The sequence below is a fragment of the Grus americana genome, chromosome 8 (assembly GCF_028858705.1).
Source record: "Grus americana isolate bGruAme1 chromosome 8, bGruAme1.mat, whole genome shotgun sequence".
Lineage (NCBI taxonomy): Eukaryota > Metazoa > Chordata > Aves > Gruiformes > Gruidae > Grus > Grus americana.
Genome location: NC_072859.1, coordinates 18,606,365 through 18,634,070, shown reverse-complemented (window position 1 = coordinate 18,634,070; position 27,706 = coordinate 18,606,365). Strand labels below are relative to the sequence as shown.

Genomic DNA, 27,706 nt, shown 5'->3' with positions numbered 1-27,706 from the left:
CATACGAGCTCCCCCCACTCATTGCATCACACCTAAAATTAGATAAGATGCTGTATCCCATGAAGCAACACTGCGCAGTGGCTCAGAGCTGCAGTAGCCGTACCAAGCACAGCTGCACAGCTCCCCTGTTAGAAAGACGTTTTCAGACGGATCACTGAAGAAAACCTAATGATGATCAGAAGTGTAACAGAGGTAAAGCATCGTTCAAACCCAGGAGCTCCGGTTCAGCCAAAGGTCAGAAAATGGGAGTTAGTCCTATTTCTTTTGGCATGTCTTTAGCTCTCTGTTTTCTCAACAATACGAGGTACATGGGGACAGCTGTCAATAGCTTCTCTACAGAGAACCAGTTGGGCCAAATTCTTCCCTGATGTAATTGCCCTGCTTTTATTGTAATCACACCAGTGATGAATGTGGCTCCTCTTTGCTTAGGAACAACAAGAGAGCTCATGAGATTAAACATCCTTTCAGTGTTTTCCTTGTGATTAAAGCAGGTTTTAGTACACAGAAAATGCTGCAGGCTTAAAAAATAATAGCGTTTTCTTCACCTTGCTCTGAAGCTTTGCTTCTCCTGCCCAGACCCAGCCCGTAGCATCCATGCTATTTATTTTAAAAGTCTCTACTTCCAGTGCACTGCTATTATTTAAACATCTGGTGCACTTAAAATTCATATTTCAAAACCACTGATCTGGAGGGACGGGGTTAAAATGTAAAACTAGAGGAAAGCAAACAAGGGAAAAAGAGAAACTTTGACAGAAACTTCAAGCAGCTAAGAAGCACTAGAGCTGTCAAATCATGCATTTTGGATTTGAGCTGAATCAGATCACAGCAGCAATTTTTCAGTACTTCGTCTGAAAGCAATTTAGCTTTTCTGTGTTAGCAGATTATGCTGTTTTCAACAGTTGTTAGAGAGATGACTGATGAAAAGCATTTTCATTGTGGGTGTGTTTCCAAGTATAGACAAAGCTCTTGCACTCAACCCCCTGTTCTCTTGCCTCGATCTCTCCCGATGCCGAGAAGCGATGTGGGCTGTCAAGCTCTGCACAGCACCATCCCCTCAGCCCCAGCTTCAGGGCTGCTCTTGGGACCCCAGACTTTTAGGTATGGGATGGCTTTGAGTTTTTTCAGGGTGCATGCTTATATTATCAAAGAATTGGAGAGAAAGAAAAAAAAGAAGAAACAAAACCCTGAGCAGGAATCAGTAGAAGGTGGGGGCTGTATGCTGGCAGATGCTAGGTTGGCACTGAGCAAGAACTTCAGGACTGGGGATCCTGAACCTGGATCACACTTGGGAATCAGCCCACAGGTGCATGAATGGGGGATAACTGTCACATAAGCACTGACAGTGCGACCTGCCCTAGTGTCCAGCTGGGTTCGGAGGCTGGTCTGTGATAGTTTTAACTCAGGTGCAAACCAGCACTGCTCCTGGTTCTGTTGTAGTGTAAGTACTGCAGGGTGGCACTCAGTAGCAGCAATAACACTGCCTGAGTTTGTAAATCATGAATGACAGAATAGGGCAATCGACAGTAAAGGCAAATGCGCTACGTTTGCAGTAACAGCATTTCTTATGTCACCTGTCCCCTGTTCCTCTGGAGTCAATGAAAAACAAAGAGGCAACCTAAAATCAAAGGATGTCAAAAACCTGCAGTCATACAGATGGTTGAATCTTGAAACAATACTTTTAGTAAGATAAATGCCCCCAAATCACTTCAAACTTCATCTGCCTAGGTGGTCTTAAAGAAAATAATGCAGGAATTCACACATAAATTAGTTTTCTACAGGCAGCAAAACCTCTCCAGCAGAGCAAAAGTATCTGGAGCCCCAATTGTGTGTTTAATATCAAACATGAATTTTTGGGCCGCCTTCCACCAGGAGCTCACATACCAGAACTGCACTAAGCCTCCATCCCCAACCCCACCGGCTAGAATTATCCATGGACCATGTTTTCTATTGCAGTATCAGTGACCTTGCCTGTAATTATTCTTCACAGGGGAAGCTTAGCTCAATTCTCCAAGTGCTGCAGCAACTCTGAACAAAAATAACCCAAACCTCCACAACAGGAAACGTTAACAATGGCAGGATTACTGGCCACCATGTCACTGTAAAATAAATGAGCAACTGAGAGGGAGTTCAGGGAAGAGACCGCCATGATTAGGTAACAGGAGGGACTGACTTATGAGAAAAGATTAAATGAGCTAAGTGATGACGAGAGGGTGAACAGAACAACTGCCTGCAAGCATCTGAAAGAAGAAACCATCCAGGACAGGGAGGGATTCTCTAAGCTGCTGCCAGGAGTTAAGAGTAATGGAAAGAAACCAATAAAAAGAAAATGAATGCAGCAGTCACCATAACCATTTTTTTTAGCTCAAAAAGGAAACCCAGTGCTTTTGTCCATATGGAAATCTTGCTCGTTTGTCCTGGATTATTCCTCAGCCATATCCCCCAAAGCATGGGGACAACACTTAAAATTACGCAATGGTGCAATATTGCTGAAATCTTTTAGGCTGGCGGCTCCGAAGGACTGTGAGGGAGCTATGCCAACAACCTCTTCCAGCTCCTGCCAGATTCAGACCCTCATTTCTTGAGGTGCCTCAGAAAGCCTCCGGGCTTCAGCTGAGGCAAGCAGCTCTGCACAGCGAAGCACTTAAGCAAACACTTCAGTCAAACGATGAGCTGAACTCCCACAGCTATAAATCACATCAGCAATTCCCAAACGAGGAACCTGAGTCTGCCCTGAAGCAGATGGGTCACAAAGTACATGAAGTCAGAACTAACCACAGCTATCCATGGCAGACCTTCGGTCCACGTCCCAATCCAGTTAATATTTTTGCAGCAAAACAGCTGTGATGCTTCACGTTGTGTTTGTTTCCATTAACTCCCCCCCAGTGGGCATATATATTTGTATTTCTCTGTTTACATATTTGTACTGTCCCTAAGGGGATACACACACTATCCCTAGGGTTAGGGGCAAGTCATTAGAGGGCAAGCACCTCCCTCTGATGCAGAATTTGTCCCGTCTCTTCGTTCTGCCAGAGATGTAAATCTTTCTCGAAAATGTTGGACAAAAGTCCCTTCGAATATGTGGTTTCTTTCAGCAGCAGTTTTCAGTCTGCGCTTTTTGAATTGCTGGGCCAGAAGTTTGCGTTTCCAATTGTCACTCTTTGAGACGCTTTTCTATTGTTAATGCAATCCCAGGCGCTTTACAGCCCGGTCTGTTTATAGTCTTTCCACGGCCCTGTGCGTTGAGGTCGAGGTCTTTCCATAACAATTTCTGCTGTCACCCTCCAGACACGGACCGAAGCCGCCGGCCACTCGCGGCTCCCGTCCACCCGTAACTCCTTCCCACGGCACCAACTGCACGTTGTGGAGAAGAAACACCCCCCGTGCCCGGCCCGTTTACGCCGCATTTGTTCAGCCGGGCCCCACCTCGCAGCTCCGGCCGGCCGGCCGCCGCCGCCGGCCGCTCCAGCCGAGGATGCCGCGGGTCCTCCCGGAGGCCTCGGCCGTCAGTTACCGTTAGCGGCCCCCTCCTGCCCGGCCTCACGGGAGAGGGGGGGCGGGCGGAGCGCGGCTGTCCCGCCCGCCACGGCCGGGCCTGCGAGGCGGCACGCCCGGAGCGCCGCCGCCAGCGGGGGCTGCCCGGCCTGGCCCTGGCCCAGCCCCGGCCCGACCGGCACCCCCCGGCCCCCGCCGTGTGCGTCAGGCCGGAGACGTGGCCCCGCGGCCGTGGGGGGCGGAGCGGCGGCGGGCGGAGCGCGGCTGCAGGCTGCCTCCCCTCCCCGCCCCGCCCGGCCCGGCCCGCCGCGCTCAGCTCCGAACCGCGGCATGATCGCGCTCCCGCCCGGCCGCCGCCGTCCGTGACCCCGCGCCCCCCACCCGGACACGCACCAGGTAGGCGCTGCCGCGCCCGGCCTGCCTCTCCCCGGGCCCTCCGCTGCCCACACCGGCCGGGGCCGCGCCGGGGCCGGGGCATCGCCGCGGGGAGGGGGCCCCAGGGGGCCGCGTGGGGACGGAGCCGCCGCAGGGCCCGGCGTTGCACCCCCGCGGGGAGAAGCGACCCGACCCGACCCGGCCTGGGCAGCCGCTGCAGGGGCGCCGCTCTGCCCGCCGGCGGCATCGCCGGTGCCGCCCCCGTCCCCGGGCAGCACTGGGGGAACCAAACTTTATCTGGGATCGCCACCGCCTTCTCCCCCGCGGAGGGGCGCCGGGAAGCGGCCGCGGCAGCCCCCCCGCCCCACCCCACCCATCCCCTGCCGGGAGGGGCACCCCGCTGCCGGGCCGCGGCGCTCGGGCGGCCCCGGGGGTGCCCCGCGGGGCGGCGGCCCGGAGCCAAGTGGGGCTTCCCGGGAGCGGGGTCGGCGCGGGGGGAGGCGAAACAGTCGCCGTGGAGACGGGCGGCTCGAGGGAAGCCCTTGACGCTGTTTTCCCCGAAAAAAAAAAAAAACCCAAACCCAAACCCCAGCCAAACCAACCGGCATTACGGGGAGGCTGCGAGCAGGACGGGGAGGCGGCGGTTCAGCCGCGCTCCCACCGTGCCCGCCGGCGGGTAGAGGGGATGCGGAGAGCGCGGTCCCTCCGCGGGGGCTGCGCAGCGGCTCCGTGCCCGGGGGTCCTGGCGGGTCCCTGCCGCCGGCTCGGAGGGGAGCGCAGCCCCCGGCGGCACTGCGGGGCTCCGGCGTCCGTGGGTCTGTTTTCGAAGAGATTTAAAAAAAAAAAAAAAAAATCCTGATTTTAAATCGGTTTAAAACCAACTCTGCCTTGTCGCAGTATGATGGGCGGTTTTCTTCATTATTCACGAAATGCAGTTTGCCCAGTTCACTGGAAAGAGTTGACCAAGCAAACTGAGAGGCTTATGGAAGGCTGCCGACTGTATCCTACTACAATTCCATTAGGATGAAAATGTTTAAAAGTGAGGAACTTTATTGCACAGATAACTATGTAAGTTATGGCTTGCCCCCTTTTTTTTATTTTACTTTTGGAATAAGTACTTTCTGTGAGAAAAGACTGTTATGAGCAGCACCGTTTGAAGACACACATGTGTATGTTTGTTCCCATAAAGCACTGTAGGCTTGAGTGATGCTGTAAAAAACTGGACAGACAGAAAGGTGCTTTGCAAGGTAGTGGAGAAAAAGATGGCAATTTTGGAAATAAATTTTTAAAAATATATCTCCCTTTTCAGTTCAACCAAGTACGCCTATTTCCCCCACCACCCCACTCCCCCCCAGTATACTAGACCTGCTTTTACTTTTATTTTTGGCATGATTGAAGCAGTCAGGAAGGTAGCACTCACTCTTCTCTAAACGCCTGCTTGCCCCTGTGGTGCAGATCAGCATCAAGAGCCGGGCTGAGCACAGTTCTGCATTGATCCCTAAGTTTAACCTGGCCTTGGATTCCTGCTGTCTCACATGTGCCCGTGCCTGGGGGCTGCCAGTGAGGCGAGGCAGCCTGGTGCTCAGCACCTGTGGTTTCTGAATCATTTCCTTTTCCAGTCACATTCTGAGTTTGCTAAATGTGTGGCAGTTGTGATGCTGTTTTCTTCCAGTCTGAATACTATGGGGCCCTGCTGGAGGTTTTACCATAATATAACTTTCTGTGGGTTTTTTTGTTGCTATGTACTCTCGTAAGCAATTTTAGAAAGGAACTTTCTGATGGAAAGACTAAAAATCTAGTTAGTTAATCTTGTATGCTGGGTATTGGAAAAGGTTGGTGCTGGTTGTCAGTGAAGAACAAAATCAGAGACTGCTGAAATCTTCATCCAATTTCCTTGGCTCAGTGCTTGGTGCTATCTTGCAATCAGTCCTCTACCAGTTCCAGTTGATTTCCTGAGGCAGCCACATCCCACCTCGGTGTCTGGTTTTCGAGGCCCACAATAAGGGGCTCTGACTGGGAGGGGGGGGCGGCATCGGGGCTGGGCAGTGGAGAGGGTTAAACAATATTCAGGTGGCCTTAGCGCCAGAGTGAGGGCACAGTAAGACCTGAAATAGTGAATTGGGTCAGAGAGTGCTGGGAGGAGCAGTTCCCCTGATTGTCCATTGACCTCAGCTGCAACTGGTTGAAGTGGCTCCTATTCACCACCAGAAAGGCACTTCCCAGCCCAAGCCCTTTTGAATGCTTGGGAAGTAAAAAAAATTTCAATTACCATCCAAACAATTCACAGTGACAGAAGCTAGAGTTTAATTTTACAAGATTTTTTCCTCTTTGAGAAAATTTAGTGAAAAGATATTGTCCTCATTGTCACAGAGTTGTGAAGGGCAGAGGAGGGGCTATATATTAAAGAAAACTCTGAAAATTAAATCATTTGCCTCAGAAAAAAGAAGAGAGCCCCAAAATACTTCCCTTAAAACCTTACTTAGTAAAGCAAAGAATCCATTCTCCTTCCAAAATGATTTGTCAGAAGAATGTTAACAAGTGTTGGATTTCACATGCTCAACATAATGGAAACTTTACTCTCTTCTTCATCCTTTAGCTGTTTGTCCAGGGATTTTGTGTGACAAAACTCTAATGCAAATTCAAGCTATAGTGTAATTACTCTTGTTGGGCTTGGTGTTTGTTTCCCGCTAGGAAGATAGTAGGTTTGATTCACCTTCTTGGGCATGCATATGCTGTTTGCTCCGTTGCTTTCCTTAGTCAGGTATTGCTGCCTTCCCATCCCCAGGCAGGCAAAGTGTCTTAGAGCTGCCTTTCAACCTGACAGACCCTGGGTCAGCTTTCCTGTGCTGTATTCACTGTACGTTTTAGTGCCTGACACAAGCAGGTAATCAGACACAGCATAAACTTTACAACTGTATCATCCAGAGAGTCATAGGCTTGGACCAGGATGATTTTTTCTGGCATTTTTTTCCAGTATGGAGGTTGTGCCCACTCTGTTTCCATCTCCCGTGAAGGGTTGCTTTACAATCTAGTATTTGATAACGTCAGATTTTTAAAAGGTAGGATATTGCCATGTATGTGCTTTGCACATTTTCCATTTGTTTGGGAGAATCCTGCATTAAGATACAGTGCATGTTTCTTCTTGGTTTTAAAGTAAAACAAACGCCTCCCCTGAAGCGCAGGATGGCACTGTTCTCCATGGGGAGTTGCTAACGCTGCTGTCACGGCGAGCATCCAAAGTTCCACTGAATTTGAACCAGCATATGTGAAAATGTTTGGTCCTGTAGAGTAGCATTAAAAATCCATTTCTCTCTCTGTCAAAGTAAACTTTAACTTTTCCACTGACTTGCTGGTGAGCAGCATCCAGCCTTTTATACCAACTTCAAATCCTGGGCGAAACTATGATCTGCTGAACATGGAGACTCTAGCTCGCGTCTCCTTTCAGTGGCAATAGCACATAGTGATTTTGTATTGGTGGGAATCCAAAATTCAAAAAGCCAGCAATAAGACTGCTGAAGTGCTAAGAACATTTCCAGTTTTACTTACTCATCACTGAAAGCAAGGTGGGAGCTTGGATTAATTGCTTGCTCTGGAGCGTATAGTGAAGCAGTGCGCAGGTCAAGCCCTGCCCTGAGCGTGCAGCAGTGTAAGATCCTGATATATGTGTGATTTACAGCAGAATGCAACAGCTCAGAAGTGCAGGTTGCTGTCAGAAAGCAGGTTTGGTGTTCTGAGCGAGCACCATTAGAGATCTCATTTTCCAGTCGATGTGAATGCTTGATGAGCATTCTCAGGGGTAGATAGTTTTCATGCAAGTTTATTGAGCAAGATGGAGGTTCACAGACAATATTGTCAGAAAAGCCCCTTTTTAAAGGTAATGTGATTACAAAGAGTATTTGCTCTTTGCCATCATTTGTCCATGACAATGTAATTTCAAAGACCTGCACACCTGCTATAGTATGGGCAGAACCCTCCCAGCAACTGCATTGATCTCACAAAGTTTAGGCTTGATGGCTACAGCCTTTCCTTCTGTTTTATGATGCAGCAACAGACTTTTCATGGAATGAGTTTAGAGCTAATCCCTCTTCAGTGGGCTGTGGCTGGACACTGCACTGGAAAAGTCCAACAGAGAATTTAGGCAGGGAGCTCTGGATTTCTGCATCTCTAAAGTTTACAATCTTTAAAAGTCATCTTATGTGAATAGCGCTTCTGATTCTGTAGCTGTTCATGTTTATCTTTGTGTATGTGCAGATCACATCCATTTTATGTGCCTGAATTTATCTACATCGGTCTTTTTCATTCTTTCAGGAGTATGGATTAGACTATGAGCTTTATTTTTAGTGTCAGGGATTTTTGTCACAAAGGATGGTTGGGGGCAGGAAAATATATCAGCTGTGTTCCAGGCTCAGAATACCTGTGTGTTTATCCAGGCGTTTTGGGATCCATGTTTTATGAGACTATTGCAAAGTTTAGAAAGCTCTCTTGTGTAGCATGCAGGCGGGAGCAGAAAAGATCCTTTATATGAGAAAGTCTCACAAATCATGAAAACAAGCATTTCTTTAATGTTTTTGGCTCAATCACTGCATAAAAAGTTTTTAACTAACTTTTCAGATGGTTGAGCTGCTTAAGACTCAGAATGGACCCTTTGTGCTTCCTGTCCCAATTAGGAATTAATTTTTAATTATATCAGCTGAACATTTTTTCTTCTGAGCACTTGTATTAGCCCGAAGCCCCTGACTATTCCTTTGACAGTGAGTGGCACTCGTTTGTGTAATAGCGTCTGTCCTATGACATTCTGTGGCATTGTTTCTGTCTTCATTATCTGAGTATGTTAAATAAGTGTTTGTGGAAAGCCTGGTGTAACTTTGATTAAAGCTTGATGTGAGTTTACTCTTCTCAATCATTTAGACATATTTCAGAAGTACTAAAATACCACTCACTGGATAGTTTCTTGCTCAGTGCTTTGGTTTGCCATTAAAGGTTTTCACTCACATTAAGAATATTTTGCAGCTCTGGAAAGAGGGCCGGCAGCTTGAGTGATAGCCCTGATAATCTAAGAATGTTACTCCCAGAGCTGAAAAATGGTAAGTCTTGCCTTTGAAGTAGTCTTTGACATGGAAATGCGTAGAGTGTACTTTTCTTTAGAGCTGGACAAATAGCTCAGCAAAGCCAAATCTCCACACAGGCCTGTGTGCTTGGTACAGAAAGAACTCCGATTGATTTCACTGAGACTTTATCTGGCAGAAATCTGGCCCTGAACAGTTTTGTGTCTGCAGTGCAACCAAGTCAAAGTCAAAGAGCTGCTGACAATAGGAAGTCTTTTTGGTGTGTAATACACAAAAAAGTACTATGACTCAATTAAAAAAACAACAAGGTTATTGTCTGGGATCTGTCGCCAAAGCAGCACTTACTGTATGTGTAGGTGGAAATCGCAGCATATTTTTTGAAATGCAGTTTATTAAAGTTGCTTCCTCTTTACGTCCTGTATGCATCCTCTTTACGTCCCTTATGTCTCCTCTGAGTTCTGGATTCAGGCCTTTGAGCTTCCACTGCTGCAGCTGATGGTATGGACAGCCCCAACAGCAGAGCGGGGGGGATTCACTGCCACCTCTGAATCCACCACGCTCCCTCCTGGCTGTTAGGCAGAGAGGCAGCCAAAATGTAAGCTGGATGCTTGCAGTGCGGGCCTCAGTAACTCAGAGGGGAAAACAATGGAAAAGGTCTACATGTTCAGCAAGTTTCTGGAAGCTATACCCTTTTCAGTTTTCTCAAGCAACTAAATCCCTGGTGATTCGTTGGAGCCTTGCCCACAGTTGTGGCCGTGCAGAGCCGGGGCACCGGGGAGGCTCGGTTGTGGCAGCTGGTGTAACGGAGGGCAGTTTTACAGTGGCTGGGTTGTGACTGTGCTGGAGCTCAGGTGGCATAGCCTGGCCTTCTCCAGTCAGTACATCTAGAAATGAAACCCCGTCTCTATGCTGGACGGCTGTCATGCAGGGGACAGCCTCGTCGTGGCCAGCCTGCTTTCATCCCATCGGTGCAGATTTGGCCCCTGTGAAAACTGCACGGGTTGCACGCGCTTTGTACAACCACCAAACTGGGGTTGCTGGGATAGTCTTCCATAGGCTGATTGTGTTTTGTCTGCTCCCCAGATTGCAGACTAATACCAAGTGTGACATAATTTTGGTAATGTGTAGTATGAAATCAAATTAACTGCAGTGGCTTTGCAGGGAGGTTTTGGCATGCTATCAGTTTAGACTCAATCATTGCAGAAAACTGGACAAAGTAGTACGTTACGATCTTGTACTATTCATTCATATTTCCCACCAAAGGTAGCAAAGAAAGTAGATACCTTTCTGTTTTTCAACTGGAGGAGCAGCGGTGCGGCGGGGCAATGTGGCGTGCCCAAAGGGGAGCAGAAGGAGCCCACAGCCGGGTCCCGATGGGGGACCCTGACTCACACTCTGTTGCTCCTTCAGGCCACATTTCATTGCCAACCTCAGCCCCAAGAAGAGGAATTTCAAGTAGTTTGTTTGAAAATACAGTAAATACATGGACTTTTAAAAATAATTGTTTGGATGCAAATGGTTTGTTTTTAATAGTTTTCCAGTTCCTTAACATGGGATTTATGTTTAAACAACAGCATCATTTGTTTGTATTTCTTACTTCAGAATGATGGTATTTCTTCCTATGAAAATCTGTTACAATCAACAGAAAAAAAAGTAACCCATCGTGTTTGAAAAAGTGGCAGCATGTGATACTTTTTTGCCATGCTCCCAAATAGCCAGCATTCAAAGTAGTTTTTCCAACCAAAAAATTTTGACCAGTTAGGTTTTTTATAAATTTTATGTTACAGGAAAGACCATTTGCTGTAAAGCCCTACATGGAAACGAGTCTCCTGAAATGCCTCAAATACAGGGAGAACTTAGTAGCAGAGGTATTATTGTATGTTACATGGGAACTGACCAACACCTCCACTTAGCAAAATGCTGAACATTTTGGTCAGTGCAAACATATAGCAAGATAATTACCAAACCCAAATGTCAGGGTAGTTCAGACATTATTTCACTACATGTACAATGTGTGTGAGAAAACACAGATAAGGACGGAACATCAACCTCTTGGGAATTAGGAGTTGCTAATTCCAGCCCTTATCGTCTTACTTCCCCTTTAGTCTAATCTCAGTTTTCCAGACTTGGTGCCTTGGCCCTGGGTCCACTTTTAGTCCTCTCCTGGTTAGGTGATGAAGTGAAGCAGGTTCATTATCTGTGATCTGTGGTGCCAGCACGGGCAGTGCCAGGAGCTCCTGGACACGCGCTGAAGGTGAAGTGTTCAGCTGCTGAGATCAAAGGATACATTCAAAACCACAGTTTCCAAAGGTTTATAAATTAGCCAGCTGTGGGCAGCTGTTCATGCTGCAGTAAGAAGTATGTCCCCGATACATAGACCAAATTTTGGCATGGGGGCACAAGGTTCTGGAAAGTTTAAAATAAAAAGTCTACAAGTTTTGTGGTGTTCACAGCCCAATGTTGTTCCCCTAAGCTTGTTACTAAAAATGGTTTGAACAATTGCTGGCTAGATCTTAATTTAAATTTTGTTTTAAAGTAGGCAGGTTTTTCCTTATGATCATTTCAGGGGCCCCACCCCAGCCACAAATACAAATTTGGCAAAGTTATAATCAACAGAAACGATGACTGACAAAGTTAGTACCAAGCTGTTTTAGTGCCACGCTGTGCCTACTATCCCTGGCTCGAGGAGACTGTGGGCCTAAGCCCTGGGGCTCTGCTTAGACCAGTGCTTTTAAATTGAGTATTTAAGAATACATCACACTGAACCTGACTGTCAAATTCCCTTATCCCTGCTCGTTTAACTGTCTCAGTGTGTAGCTCCCAGTCAGGCAAAATAAGAATGCAAAATTCTGCTTTTCAGTGCAGCCTCAGGCCCTGTGCTGAGAAGCATTCAGCTTAACTTCAGCTCCTGGCCCAAGGCGGCCGAGGCCACACAGCACCGAACCACCTGAAAAGCGACTCTATGGTATTTAGGCAGAGTGACAAATGTTTACAACCAAGGAGAGCGGGCTGTAATGTTCAGGGTGTGTGGTGCTGCGTCCTGTGAAAAGCAAAGCCCACTGGGGCGCAGCCCCTGCACACACGGCCTGCAGCACTCGGGCTCTGCTGAGTCCCCGCTCCTGGGTCATGGGCTCGTTGTGTGTGAAATATGTGCTGTGCTCTGTTCCTTTAATGAAGATGAATACGCAATAAATCATGTATGGGAACCAACCCAGAGACCTCCTTGCAGCACTATTCCCAAAAGGTATTTCATAATTTATCCTAACACATGCAGTATGTTTAAAACAGCCAGGAGGGCGGGGTTTGCCCAGCCCAGCACTTACTCTGTTCAGTAGATCTCTGATGTGAAAGACTGAGCAGTCCCAGTCTGAATTGTCTCTTGAGGACATCTCAGCCTTGACCCTTCCCGGCATGCTCAGCCGGGCTGTGGTTGTGGCCCTGTGGCCACCAGCCCCAGGCCCCTCACGCCATGGGGAAAGCTCCTTCCCTCTGGGGGAGTCAGGGCCATGTCCGTAGCATCTGGGACTTGCTTGGACTCTGAGGAGACGGTGGTGCGGATCCTACGTCTGAGGAGGGTTGATGCGATGTCAGGGAAATGTGGTTAAATGTCAGCCAGATAATCATTTAAACATCTTTTCTAGACAGCTTAAGAAATCTCACCAACTTCTTATGCTTTCCAGTTGTAAATGTCATTATTTCTGCAGTGTTGTCTCTCTCATCCTACTATGTTCCTCCTCCTTTTTCCCTCTGGTGTGTTACTATACCCTGCCCCTATGGAACTGATATGTTCTGGATGTTAATCACCTGTCCAGCATCCAGTGGTCTTGATTCTGGTGTGTGGCCATGGTCATTCCCCTAAAACAAGTGGTGGATGACAGTGATTGCTTCAGCGCATGGCAACATGATTGAGTAACCACTGCTGGAAGGATAAAATAGCAGAGGGCTTGACTGCTGGCAAATAACACTTGTAGCTTGGCACACACAGCTCTGGGAAGTCCTGGTCTCCTGCCTACAGCACACGAAGCAGCAGTGATGCTGCTTCTCTGTCGCATGAGGGTCAGCGAAGCGCAGGGACAGGCCTTTGGGCTTTGCTGGGCAAGGAGGCCATGGCTGGGGCACAGGCTGGCTGGTGTCAACAGGCAATATTGAGCATTGCCCGTGGAAGGGCACAGAGCAGCTGGTGGGAGCTGCTGGGGGTCTGTCTCAATGAGGAATGTGCACTGGTGGACCTGCCGCAGGTGAGATAGAGGCAGGATTATTTCTTTTCACTCACTGTGCTTTTTTCAATCGCAGTGTCTCTACAAACTGTGCCTTGAAAGCTGAGGTGGGGCAGGCAGGGGCGGCACCGTGGTTTTCACCGGTATCAGAGTGCTCTCCAGCAGTGCACCTTCTGATCCTGCTGAGGGCTGGTGTCAGTCCACACGGTTATGCTCCATAAAATGAATGAAGTTACTCTGTGAGAACCTGCTTAAAAATAGTAACCATCACTTAGCAATAGCTGGAGCTTGGGCCCTGCAGCTGCTGGAAGCCAAAAGTGCTTTTGTTCGGAGTTGCACCAGAGAGGCGCTTCTCTGAGTATTAATGTGTTTTTTCTTTGTAAAGCATCTCTCGAGGTGCACGATGAATACAGCTCGATGAGGGGGTGCATCACACATGTCTCAGGTTGAATCTGAGTATAAACTTTAATGTCGCCAAGCGCTTGCCCATCTGGCACGGTGGGCCCTGCCTCTGACTGGGGTCCCTCGTGCGCTGCTGCAAGGCAGATCGCAGAAGTTCAGTGGACATGAAGCCATGGGGAGCCGCTCACAGCGCCTACTTGCGAAGCATTAAGCCAAGGCCGGAGTTTGTCCCTGGAGCTTTGCTGGCCACGCTGCGACAGGTAGCACCACCGAAGAGACCTGGCAGTGAGCAGTGCCAGCCCGGGCACACTGTGCCGTGCCTGGGGAGGGCTGGACCATTGGGTTGCTGTCACTGGTGGAGATAGGGTAGCTACAGCTACGGCTGGAAACCATGCTCATCAGCATCTCTGTGCCCATTTGCACAGAGGCCCTGGTGACACAGCGCTGGTGGCAGAGGTTCGGCTGCTGCCCAGCAGCCCTGGCTGTGCTGCTTGACCCCGGGGGGAACCGGTGCTGCAGGGGCGGTCCCTGCCCAGAAACCCCCCGGCTGCCTGCCTGAGCATCCTCTGAGCTGCCAGTGGGCAGGAAGTTAATTATTTCATTTCCTTTATATTCTGCAGTGCACGTCATGCGGATTGCCCGATTTGTAAAACATACTCGTCTTTCTCTTTAGCCACACTGGCAAGAGCCATCGTTACTTCCGAACGGTCCCCACCACCGTCCTTTATTCCCTCTGATGAAGGCCAATTGCTGAGAAGCTGCTTTGCTCCACGGTGCAGCCATTTCACAATCATTCTTTGATTCAATCTTTTGATTTATTAAGTCTAATTTGCTTCCAATACTTTTCTCTCTCACTTGGAGCTATTTATTCTCCTTAGCTCTTTTAGGTCACATTATGTCATTGTGTCTTGCTCCTAATCGCCCGTGCATTAGCTGATCTCTGTAGTTTGTTTTTCTGCTGGAGTAAATATCTGATATTTTGCTGGAAGCTGTTCCGGTTTACATCAGCTAAGAGTCTGAATATTTTTTAAAATTCTTTTCCACATCTCTATTTCCAGCATAAGCCATATGTGTTTCTTTATTATCTTCGCAGGTTCCTTCGGGATACTTATTTGATCCTCCTTTTCCTATGCAGGGGAAATTAGGTATTCTTTGCACACCTTCCTTGTACCTGGATTCTAGTATTTTATCTTATTATCACATACTCATTTTCACTCATCAACTCTTCTATATTTCCTAGAAATTTTAACATAATAATAAAACCCCTTGCTAATTTCTCTCCCCTCACTTTTTTTGTGGTTTTTTGTTGTTGTTGTTTTTTATTTAATCTGGCAAACCCTCAGCTCTTTTCTGCAGTGCTGCTTAACAGCCAGTACAACTTTTTTTAATCCAAGTTCCTTTTTTATTTCCTGCTGGTAGCTGAATACCAGATGATTTATCTCATGTGCGGTTTTCTTTTCAATAGAGACTGAGGATTATTAGAAACACAAGACAGAAAAAAGAGAACAACTTCTGATTTTAATTGAATAAATTATCCAATATTTAGAATTCAATATTTCCTAAGTATTAAATAGTATTTAACCTATGTCAGACTCCACATATGAGCTACGATGTATTGAGCCATTAAATAGCATTTTGAATGTGAGTGAACTGAAGTTAGTAATGCTGTCTTAGTTTTCACCAGCTGAAATATTGAACTCCTTTTCTTCTATCTCCTTGTTATAAGAAGAGAGAAGAATCTACAGTAGATCATGTGCTGTCCCAGAGATTGCTCTGATTTGGGCTGCAGTATGACTTTTTAGCATCTCTGTATTGATTTGTTTAAATTCATGATTGACTGAATTGCTTTATTTTGTACAGACCTGGTTTGTGCGTGGTTATAAATGAATCTGGCAGTCATGCGGCTTTGGGCGTAGCAGTGGGGAAGAGCCACGCTCCGGCCACAGCCAGGAGAGGGTTTCAGGATTGCTCTGAGCCACGTGGACCTGCAGTGTCTTTTCTGAGGCCTCAGAGCCACTGCTAATAGATGTCCTTTCGGTCACTGGACAGGCCAGAATGGAAAAGAAGCTAGAATATATAAAAATACAAAGCAATTTTGTGTCATTCTGTTCTGCGTGTAGGTACCAGCAGTGCTGGTAAGCCTAGGCTTCTCTGCACTTCTTTCCTGCATCTTCTCCTTATTGCTAGTGCAGCAAGGGGAGGAGCAATAAGGTTTCTCCAGAGGATGCTGGAAAACAGTTATCCCACTTCTTCATGTCCAATCTCCATTTGAAGGTTCTTGTAAATGTCTTTTTTTCCTGAAGTTAAAAAATATTGTCTGTCATTGGACATTGTTGGTTTGTTTACCGTTAGTATGTGCTGTACCATTGCCATCATTCGGTAACATTTGTTTTCTTTTTTTAACAATAAAGAAAAATGTAAGTGGCAGACAGATTTTGATGTCTGGTGTTGGACTGCAAACCTTCCACCCTCACAGATGGGTTTTCTAGCACGATTCGGAGAGGCTTTCTGTATGCAGGTCTCCTTTGGCCTGGCCCATTAGCCAGCATAACAGTATGTGCACTCTAGTAATGAGGAGTCACACTATGCAAACAGCAGCCTCTAAAGGGATCAGAGCAGCATGTATTTGTCGTGCCAGAAAGTATCTGCCTTCATCTAAACTCCCCACACATCACTTAGAAGAAATAAAGCAAATATATAATACAACAAAGTGCCCTAAAAATACAGAGCGAAACCTATCAAATGCAGCAGCCAAATTAATTTTTGGTCTTGAAAGCTGTCCCTGCACAGTAATTTGCAAGATGGTTTCCAGTCCCATCTGCTGTCAGGCGCTGCCCGTGTTGCAGTACTGCTGACTTTCGTAATGCCATGGCTCCGAGTTGCTTAGCTAACCAGCGAGAACTGGGGCTCCGCGTGTTTTGGTGCATGCAAGCACTTGTGTTTTCTCAAGAGGCTCCACTGCAGGAGACATGATTGTGTCTTATCTGACACTTGAATTGTCTATACTTTTGGAAAAACCTTACAAATAGAACTGCTAGAGGCTGTGGCATCAGAAGATGAAAAAGAACCCATAGGCCGTTATTACTAGGGGGGGAAGAAAATGTCAAACCCTTGTGATTTTAAAGCAATCTGTTGATACGTATTCTTGGGTATACCGATGGCATTCCAGTCAGCTAACTGGCCTCAAAACCCGAGCTGATGGCGGTATATGTGTTACAAAGCTTTGAGCAGGACTGTTGCGTGGCAACCGATTAGCTAACATTTGTATTCGTGCATTCCTTTAAGAATTTTCTATGTTTTTCAATGCTTGATAGAAAACTTATTTTCTCAAGCTTACTAGCAGCTATTGCCAGTCACCTACATTTTATGTGGAAATAAAAAGGAGGAGGGTAATTCCTTACCAAGGGCAGTGAAATGCACGTGGGTATGGAAGAGAGATCAGTGCACGATGTTCTTCAGCTCAGGCGCCGCTGGGAGCTGCCAGCAGATGGTTTCCCCTCCCCGGGTTCAGCTGAAGGGGTGCTGGGCATGTACTTAAAGCTGCATGGGGCACCTCTAATTTATGAGATCCATTTTTTCCCACCAGTATTTCTAAAAGAAAAGTGAAAGACGACAAAGGTTTGCCCCAGCAGCTACCTGAGTGTTCTGTGCTGCAGAGGTATATCTTCCCCAACGTGTCTGCTGAGCATTTGCAAGACAGGCACACAAAAATCAGAATTGCAGCTCCTGGCTGCATGCAATTTGATAGCAAATGCTGCATTCGTTCGCCACCGCTGCAGCAATTCAGGCCTGTTGGCATGGACGCTGCCGAGTCTCTGACCTGGCTGTGTGAAGTCAGTCTTGGATTGCCATCATTTTCACTGATGGTCTATTAATTTGCAAGTGCTGCAGAGGACAGCTTGCCTTCCTCTTGGGGATCTCCAGCCGTGCAAGAGATGTGTGTGATTTCGTCTGGCATTGTGGCATGCATCCTGGGGACAGATTTTAGAAGGGCGAGAGGCTGAGAGAGATTCTCCTGCCTGGCCAAGTAGCACTTAAGGCAACATGGAAGGGTTGCAAGAGGAGAGGGGAGCAGGGAGCAAGGGTTAGGAAGTTTTTATGCTACCCACTCAAAAAGCTGCCAAGCCCCAGCCCAGCTACTAACCCCAGCTCATTTGCAGATGTCACCTTGTGCCTTTGGGGACTGTGGTACCTCAGCTGGGCAAGCAGAGACACAGCAGTCCCTGAGAAGGTGTCAAACTGAGCATCTTTCCACTCAAGTATGACCAGCATAGTGGGAGTCAGTTATAAATGCTTGGGATGGCTGTACGCTTGTGGTGCGTTGCAGCCGTTCTTCCCTGCCGGATCCCCAGCTCTGAGTGAGCTGAATCCCTTCGGTCCCTGGGCAGCGTATCAGCAAGAGTGCGCTTATCCCTAAGCCTGCGCACAGCTGGATGGCACCAAACCCACACTAATGGGTCCCAGTGCTCAGCTGAATCGGGATTATAGACTCTTTGAATATTAGTGTGATTTGAGGTGATTGTGGTGAGCATTTACAATATTAGTTAAAGAACAAATCTTATAAATTGCTCTTGGGAGTATTTTTGTTCCATTCCCATGAGAATTTATCTTTCCATCATAACTTACTGGGGAGTTTCAGTGCTGGTTTGATCTCAGGGATTCAGTTACACAATATGCTCTAGGCTTTAGAATCAGTTGCTTTGCCTGTACATGTTCATGTGTTAGCTGATTTTTCAGAGGAGGTGATGATGTAAGCCTCAACATCTGAGGTGAAGATAAAGCCCTTGATCTTCTTGTAGTTTTGGTTAGCTAAAGCACTTTAGCAACTTGCATTCAAAACATAGTAGATTTAAAACTGCAGTGAGTATGCACACAAATATTCCAAAGCATCCATGAAACCACTGTGAATAAAATGGAAGTGAATGAAACATGATAGCTAAAAGGGCCTGTGAAATTTGAGCGCAGGACAAGCATTTTTGCCAGGCCTTTGAGATCAAGGCTAACGTGTATAAAGCTGAATGTCTCTGTCTACAGAATGGCGGATTTTCAGGGATTCAGAAGGCCTCGTTGACCCATCAGATATGGTGGGAGTCAATGCAGAGAGGGATTGGCCTGCCTGCATGGACAGACCCCGGTCCTGCTCTCCCTTCCTCACAGGAGCTGCAGGGGGGCAGCACGAGCATCCCTCTTCTGAGGAGGGGTGTCAGAGGGACGCTTGGGCAGTAGCTGGGAACTTTTATGCCACATCCTGGGCTTCTCATTTCCAGATCAGATTTTTTCAAGAAGTACTTTCTTGCACAGACTGAGGGGTACGGACTGCAGGAGGCTGAGTGCTGACCTTATTCTTTTGCAGGACGATGATTCCCGTGACTGAGTTTCGCCAGTTCTCGGAGCAGCAGCCGGCGTTCAGGGTGCTGAAGCCCTGGTGGGATGTGTTCACGGACTATCTCTCCGTCGCCATGCTGATGATCGGTGTGTTTGGGTGCACGTTACAGGTAAATCAAACGGGATGGAGGCAAGGTGGGTGCTCTCAGGGGTACTGAAAGAACACCACAAACAAGGAAGGTCCTTGAAAGGATGATGTCATGTCTTCTTTTATCTCCTGGGTTCACTGTGAACAAAGCAAAAATTTGCTGGTCCCAGGATTAAAGCTGTTTAGGTAGCAACATCAAATAACACAGACCAGACTTTCAGCAGCTGTAAATCAGTTGCGCTAGAGTTGATGGAGCGGTGCCAGCTAAGATAAGAGCTGTTGCTTTGGGTTGTGCCTGGATGCCTGTTTTCACCACAACTTGACATAACAAAACAGATGATCGACTTAAGTTCTTATTTGTTACCATTTTTCTGTTTAGAAGTTTGAAGAATGTAATTTTGTAATTTCTGTTTTTCTTTATTTGGCAAATGTTAATATTCTTTCTGTCTCTATGCTTCAAAGAGATGAATGTGCTTATTTTATTAACACCACCCACAACTAATATTATGCCTCTTCCATTTCAAAGCATCTCTGAGGATGCTTACATGTAAACAATTGACATTACTGTCAGTTACATTTTGCTAAAGAGCCAAAAGCTGAAGAGAAATGGAGAGTGCTGTTTGGGATGTACTCCACAAAAAATAGAAAGTTATAGTACTAGTGCAAACATGGATCTCACGTTTCTTGGCATGACTTAGAAATGGAGCTAAAGGGACACATCGACAGAGCTCTTATTTCAGGGGAATTTGCTCACTTAGGTGGCCCAAGATTTTCACATACTACGTCCCAAATTTCACGTGAAATCAACTGTAGTTTTGCCTGTATTCTCCATTTTCAAGTATTTTCAGTTGAAAAGATATGATGTCCATGTTTAAAAATCTCTTTATATAGGATTGAATTTTGCATCAGTAGCTAAGTGTTTGCTTAAGCACACAAAGTAGAACATCTGTTATTTTTAAGTTTACCTGCTTGATCAGATGAAGCACACTGGAAAATAATGTGTGGAAACACTGCAAATAACAGGCAAATTTTTTTTATTCCAACTTACTACCAGAGACATGAATCCAGAATGTAAGTAATGGTGCATATCAGAATAGCATTTACAGACAAAGATTAACTGCAGGAGTTTTTGACATGTCAACAGTTATGGCACTGATATTGTTCAAAACACATGTGGTCTCATCTCAGCATCTCCCTGCACCAGAGTGGGTCATCAAGGAGGATCTGATTTTGGTGGCTCTTGTTGCAAACCCTATATTTAGTGCTTTCACCAACTGTAATGTCAAAGGATACAGCTACACTACACACACATTCTTAGTTTGGGCTAATCCCAGTTAGTCATTCAGGGCAAGTAGCAGAGTTCCTTGGTTTATCACATGGATTAACATTTTAAATTCAGACCTATAGGGAGCCTTGCAGTGAACTCAAACTGGTACCCCAAGTTAAACCAAAGCTGATTAGTCCCTAAAGGTGCTTTGACCTCTGTTTGCCAACATGGATGTCCAGCCCAAATTACAAAAGTTGCTTTTTTTTCTGCATTATAGACAGACTCAAGGACAGAGCTACATTTTTTCCCACCAGTGTGGGTATGAAGACTCTATGTATACATATGAGAAACTGAATAAAAATTATGTCCATGCACATGTGTACACAAATGCCATCAATTCTCCATTATCCCTATCTGTCTATATTAAGACTGAAGATTAATAACGTCCCCACATAGATATGCCCACGTTAGCTCTCTGTCAGCCATTTTTGTTGTGATAAGACATCACAGTGTGAGCATACAGCCACATGAATGCAGTTATGCTGCTTTCAAGCCTAAGCTCTCTCTGAACATCATGTAGCCAGGATGAATACACCTGGCAAGAACAGTCTGTCTCTGGGGAGAGCAATGCAGGAGATCCCTGGTCTTTTCTGGAAGCATTACCCATACTTTTCCTTTTTCTGGATTATGTCAGTGCCCTCTTACTCAAATTATAGAAAGCTAACCATAGATGAAAAGCGGTGACCTAGTTCTTGGCATATAGAGCAAGTGTCTTATTGGGAATAATAATAATAACAACAACAACAACAACAACAGCACAGCCTGTGGGGCCAAGTGCCGGGCTGTGGGGAGGAATGCCTGGCAGCTGGAGGAACTCCAAGGACAGCTACCCATTGGTACTGCCACCATTGTTTGTACATCAGTTTAAAAGATATCTTTTTATGTGTTTCAGGTCATGCAAGACAAGATAATATGCCTTCCAAAGCGCGTACAGCCTTGCCAGAACCAATCTAACAGTTCAAATGTGTTAAACACAATCCCAGATACAACCCCCCTTCCTCCACCCAAGCCATCCACCCCTCCAGCTACAGTTGAAATGAAAGGACTGAAGACTGATTTGGACCTTCAGCAATACAGCTTTATAAATCAGGTGTGCTATGAACGTGCCCTGCACTGGTATGCCAAGTACTTCCCTTACCTTGTCCTTATACACACGCTGGTCTTCATGCTGTGTAGTAACTTTTGGTTCAAATTCCCTGGATCCAGCTCCAAAATCGAACACTTCATTTCAATACTTGGGAAATGTTTCGATTCTCCCTGGACAACAAGAGCCTTATCCGAAGTGTCAGGAGAAGACTCTGAAGAGAAAGATAACAGGAAGAACAACATAAACAAGTCTAATACTATCCAGCCAAGCACCGAAGGCACTTTGGTCAAGACACAGTCTTTAAAATCAATCCCTGAGAAGTTAGTTGTGGATAAGGGAACACCTGGGGCATTAGATAAGAAAGAAGGTGAACAGGCCAAAGCACTGTTTGAAAAGGTGAAGAAATTTAGACTGCATGTTGAGGAGGGTGATATACTCTACGTCATGTATGTTCGCCAGACTGTACTTAAGGTAATTAAATTCCTTATTATTATAGCTTACAACACAGCACTTGTCTCAGAAGTTAATTTTACAGTAGTCTGTAACGTTGATATAGAAGACATGACAGGATATAAGAATTTTTGCTGTAATCACACGATGGCACATCTATTCTCTAAACTTTCCTACTGCTACCTGTGCTTTGTAAGCATCTACGGCCTCACATGCCTTTACACACTGTACTGGTTGTTCTATCGTTCACTGAAAGAATATTCTTTTGAATATGTTCGGCAAGAGACGGGAATTGATGATATCCCAGATGTGAAGAATGACTTTGCTTTTATGCTTCATATGATCGATCAGTATGATCCTCTATATTCCAAACGATTTGCTGTCTTCCTATCTGAAGTCAGTGAAAATAAGCTGAAACAGCTGAACCTAAACAACGAGTGGACTGCAGATAAACTGCGACAGAGGCTACAGACGAACTCCCATGGCCATTTGGAGCTACAGCTTTTCATGCTTTCTGGACTACCAGACACAGTTTTTGAAATTACTGAGCTGCAGTCTTTAAAACTTGAAATAATTAATAATGTAATGATACCAGCAACCATTGCACAGTTGGACAATCTCCAGGAGCTCTTGTTGCACCAGTGCTCTGTGAAGATCCACAGCGCCGCCTTGGCATTTCTGAAGGAGAATCTCAAGATCCTCAGTGTCAAGTTTGATGACATCAGAGAACTTCCACACTGGATGTATGGCCTCAGAAATTTGGAAGAGCTCTATTTAATTGGCTCCCTAAGTCACGATATTTCGAAAAACATTACACTGGAGTCTTTTCGGGAACTTAAAAGCCTTAAAGTTCTTTACATAAAAAGTAATTTGTCCAAAATCCCACAATCTGCAGTTGATGTTTCAAGTCACCTGCAAAAATTGTGTATCCACAATGATGGCACTAAGTTAGTGATGCTCAACAACCTGAAGAAGATGGTCAACCTGACACAGCTGGAATTGGTTCACTGTGATTTAGAGCGCATTCCTCATGCAGTCTTCAGCCTTCTCAGTCTTCAGGAATTGGATCTAAAGGAAAACAACCTCAAATCCATTGAAGAAATAGTAAGTTTTCAACATCTGCGAAAACTGACAATCCTAAAGCTGTGGTACAACAGTATAACATACATCCCAGAGCATATAAAGAAACTCACAAGTCTCGAGCGGCTTTCCTTCAGCCATAACAAAATAGAGGTTCTTCCATCCCACCTGTTCCTATGCAACAAAATCAGATATTTGGATTTGTCTTACAATGACATTCGCTTTATCCCACCTGAAATAGGAGTTCTGCAGAGTTTACAATACTTTTCCATTACCTGCAACAAAGTGGAGAGCGTGCCAGATGAACTATACTTTTGCAAAAAACTTAAGACTCTGAAAATTGGGAAAAATAACTTGTCAGTCCTTTCACCTAAAATTGGTAATTTGGTATTCCTCTCCTACTTGGATATTAAAGGCAATCACTTTGAAATCCTTCCACCTGAGCTCGGTGAATGTAGAGCTCTGAAGCGGACTGGTTTTACTGTAGAGGACACCTTGTTTGAAACATTGCCTTCTGATGTCAGGGAACAAATGAAAGCTGAATAACTAACTTCCTCTCGCTCAGTTTTACAGAAATAACGCTTCTACCAAATACGCTGTAGAAAGTGCATACTCCAAATATGCATTTAGTTGGTCATTATTTTTTTTCTTTTTCAAACAAATCCTTTCTGTACAAACAAATTTGGAGTAAGGAGTACATATATTTTTAAATAAAATTTTCTCGTATTTTTTCACTGTTTTAAGATATTTTTAAGTTTGTTTTGCCCTCAGAACAAGGATATCTGTAACTTAATTTTTACTGGTGAAAGTAAATGGTTTTATCTGCTGGTTTGTTTTTTTTTCCTTTGTGTAATCCCAACAGGGGAACTGTGTTTAAGATGTATGCTTTGGGTTGCAGAATATGTAATAGATTATTATACTGTCTTCCTGGTTATTGTTAATCCCTTAGGACGTGGTCTTCAACGGGTGGTGCTGCAGGTGTTGAATACCCTGTTTCCTCTTTTCTTCAGTGGCAGCAGGCGGTGTTCAACATCTAACAAGATCAAATCTGGGCTGACCATCCTTTTTTATTTATGACATGGTTTTCTCAGATGGTCAAAGCAAGTAGAAAAGGTTCCTTATGTATTTTAATGGGTCTGAGGGAGCATGCAGAACTTCTTCAGGGCCTTTTGGCAAGTTCAATCCAGCTCTCCATTCACACACCCCGCCGAGCAGGAGTCACTGACTGCGATTTCCTCTCTGGTGCCGGGAGAGTAAGGTCACAGTTCACAGAGGAGTCAGGACCAAAGCGACTCACATTGAAGATTTTCCAAACAGCGCAAAGGGATGCAGCTGCCCGTTTCCTGCTAACTTGAATGGAAGGGGTGCAATGAACTCACTGTGTTGGAAACGTCGACCCAGCGAGATGAAACGCTATCTTGAAAAATCCCCATCCTCCACTGAACACCCCGTCCTGCAAGGGCTCCCCTCAGTTCATTTCCCCATTGGGATGCTTGGCATCTTGCAGGAACAGAATCCAGAAAAAGTGCAATCATGTTTAGTTTGTAAAGCTTCTGATAAGGAAATAGCATCTAATATGCTCCTTAATTGAGCTTGGGTATCAGATAAGCTCAGCACAGAAGCATTTGGAGATTTGCAAAAATGAGATTAAATGAATACATTAACTTCTCAAAAGTCTCAGCCTACCAGAGGACAGTGATGAAGGCTATGTTTTCATCTCCCAGCTAGTAATTGAATCAGAATCATACAGTTGGAAGTCTGCTTTTTAAAATAATGTAATAATCTGTAATGATCATGCATCAGGTTGGGAACTTTATCCTCTGAAGCCACGTTCAGTTGTTTATTTAATCCAGCCATTTGCTTTCTTGTAGGCAAGTTTGGCAGGTGTATGATAACCCATGTGCTGCTCACAAGCTAATTTAAGCTAATCAGAAATAACCATAGGATAGTAAAATATTTTGCTGAGAGGAGATCTCTTCATCCTATCCAACAACACCTATCTGAGTCAGATGCAGGCACTGGATAAATGCTTCGCAAGAATATCTAGGAATAAGTACTTCTTTCTCTAGGAGGCAATGCTGTTCATAAATTGCAGAGGTTGAGTTGCTGATTGTTTAAAGTTATGTAAAATAATTGTTTGATGATTGTCAGGTTGGTTGCTCTTAAATGTTTTCTAAATGCCGTTGCGTGTCTTGAGCTACAGTTAATCTGAGTTCTTGAGCTTGGTACAAAAGCATACTGTTGTTTTAAGAGTCTGACTTATAAAGGTGGGGAGAGAAACTAAAATGAGAATTTCCTCATTAGTCCAGGGTGTGCTATGCAATCTGGTATGTGGGCTTGCCACAGTACCAAGGCAATTTTTGCGCTTGGCTGTGTTCTGGAGAAGATCCATGTGATTAATCAAAAATGGGTCAGGCATGAAGGAATCAAAGCAAGCTTTTTTAAAGGGGTTTGATTTAGTTCTATTAAAGACCTGTAGCTGGTGTAGCTGTTGCAAGAGCTACTTTTACTCGTCTATGGAATGCACTTAATTGGAACAGCTTGGTAGTATATATATTCTAAATGTATTTCACTTGGATGTAATGTGAGGGAGAGAAATGTTTCATTGCTCATATTAACCTAATTATGTAAACCAAAGTGCTGTTGTCCCTGATGAATGTAAACTGTTTAAAATGTCCAAGTAATCGGTGGAGCTGTATAGTTCTCTTGCTTAGATTTGAAATACGGGATTACATTGAAAGTTTTTTTTAAAAATCTTTATATTCCTAGATGTAGCATTTTGAATCCCTAATTTATTTTGTGTCTAATGTTGTTTCATGTGTAGTTTGTGGTCTGTTTTCTGAACGGAAGTTATGCACACCTCATAACTGAAGGTTGGAGACTTGTTCTACACCATTTTTGTAAATACATTACTTAGGGGATGTGGGGGTTTTGTTTGTTCCTGATTATACTTATACCAGTGCAACCCCTCATGTGGACACAGTTACATGTTTATGAAGTGCCTTGTGCTGGTATATCTTTATTCACTTTGATAGGAATAAACTATACCAGTCTAAGCACTTTCGTGCTAATAACTGTATCTTCTGCCAGGGTTTGGTCTGCTGAGACAGCTGAGTCAATCTAACAGCTCACTGCCACCAAAAAGGCAGTTCCCTCCTCCTCCTCCCGTGCTCCCCATTCCTGCCAACATGTTCCAGCTGCTCCTTTTGTACCTTTACTGATCTGGTGCTGGTCTGATCCCTCCACAGGACAAATCAACTCTCTAAGCCAGTAGAAAACCAAGCCGGTAAAAAAAAGGGACTAATTTTCTGTTGGATCAGCTCTCCAAAGGATCGGGTGGACACAGGGGTGGGAGTAGCAAGGGGACAGGACTCTGCAGTCGGGGTCCGGGCAAGGAGAAGGTGGGACATGTCACTTTGGAGGTGCTGAGCTGCTAGGTCAGTTCATCATCTTGCCGAGCCACGTGCGTGGAGAGCCGTGCTGTTTTATCTATAGCAGGGTTAGGCGGCATGGCTTTTGTGGGTAGACAGCCCTCAGGCTCACAGTGAATGATAAAATATCACATTACTGTTAATTGCTTAAACTTAATGAAACAAACTCAGGTAGCTGCACTGTTGACTTTTCTAAACTTCTTACTGTCTAGTCTGTGGGGTGTATTTTCCAAAACCATATTACAGTATTTTAGAAATGCGTCAGCTAAGAGAAGATTGTTTCTTAATTCTGTATGACATCCAGGAAAATATGTAAAAGTGCCATATTTACTCAGTGATTCATGTACTGCTCATATGTATATTCACATGCAATGCATACTAGACTTTTGTGTGACCTATAGTATTTGACTTAGAATGGATGGACATTTTGTGGATAATACTTTAGGCATGGTTTGTATGAGTTTATATAACTACTTACATTAATCAGGTGCCTAACAAGTAAGACAATTCCAGAATATAAGCAAGGCATTTTACATTCTTGCTCAAAAATAATACAAACCTTCCTTGGTTACGGAAGCAGAGATGACAAAGAGTGCATCAAAAATAAGAAGACAACCTTAATAGTACATTAAGCCTGAAAAGCAAATCTACTTTGTGATCAAAATCTGGAGATGTGCATCTCCTCCTTTGTCAAAATTAGGATGGGTATTTGTGCTGACCTCCTGCATCTAGCCAGCCCAACAACTTTTGCAAATTCAGACTGGAAAGCGCCCACTCCAAGTCTCATATCACATTCCTGGCACTTCCACTAATTCATGTCCTTAAGTGGTGACGAGTCCTGTAAGAATGCCAAGGAAAAACTTTGAAATTTGACCAAATAGACAAACTTCTTAATTTGGTAGCAAGAATCTTAATAAGATAATAGACCTGTGTAGTGTTACGTTGCAATATAGTACACCCAGAAAAAATGGAAATAAAATGCTCTTTTGTAATAATGAACATTGTCAGGCTGCAATGTGATTATTTGTTTGGGAAACATTTTGTTTCTGGGTTACCTAAAGATCAGACATAACCATCTTTTGGGTTTGATCCCTTGGGAGGCAAGTCAGGAAAATATGCTTGAAAAAACATCGTTAGACTTGACAGGATTTATAGCCGCAGGGTCTCGCTTCCTGTGCTCTCCTTCCAGCCCCTCACTCCGGCAGCCTGCTCACTGGCCAGCAAAGAAGCCGTCCCCACGGGAGCAGCTCCCTCGCTGTGCTCTGCCGGGGGGTGCATGGGCGATGCTAGGGGGTGCGTGGGGATG

The 27,706-nt window shown here is 45.2% G+C and overlaps 1 protein-coding gene across 1 annotated transcript; it reads left to right on the top strand.

Annotated features, from left to right (window-relative positions):
• The first annotated feature begins 3,766 nt into the window (after nucleotides 1-3,766).
• Nucleotides 3,767-27,399, top strand: LRRC8C (leucine rich repeat containing 8 VRAC subunit C). The gene is made up of 3 exons (XM_054833719.1): nucleotides 3,767-3,888; nucleotides 18,906-19,047; nucleotides 21,245-27,399. The coding sequence occupies exons 2-3, from the start codon at nucleotides 18,910-18,912 to the stop codon at nucleotides 23,513-23,515; spliced, it is 2,409 nt and encodes an 802-aa protein (XP_054689694.1). The 5' UTR covers nucleotides 3,767-3,888; nucleotides 18,906-18,909; the 3' UTR covers nucleotides 23,516-27,399.
• Nucleotides 27,400-27,706: the final 307 nt, after the last annotated feature.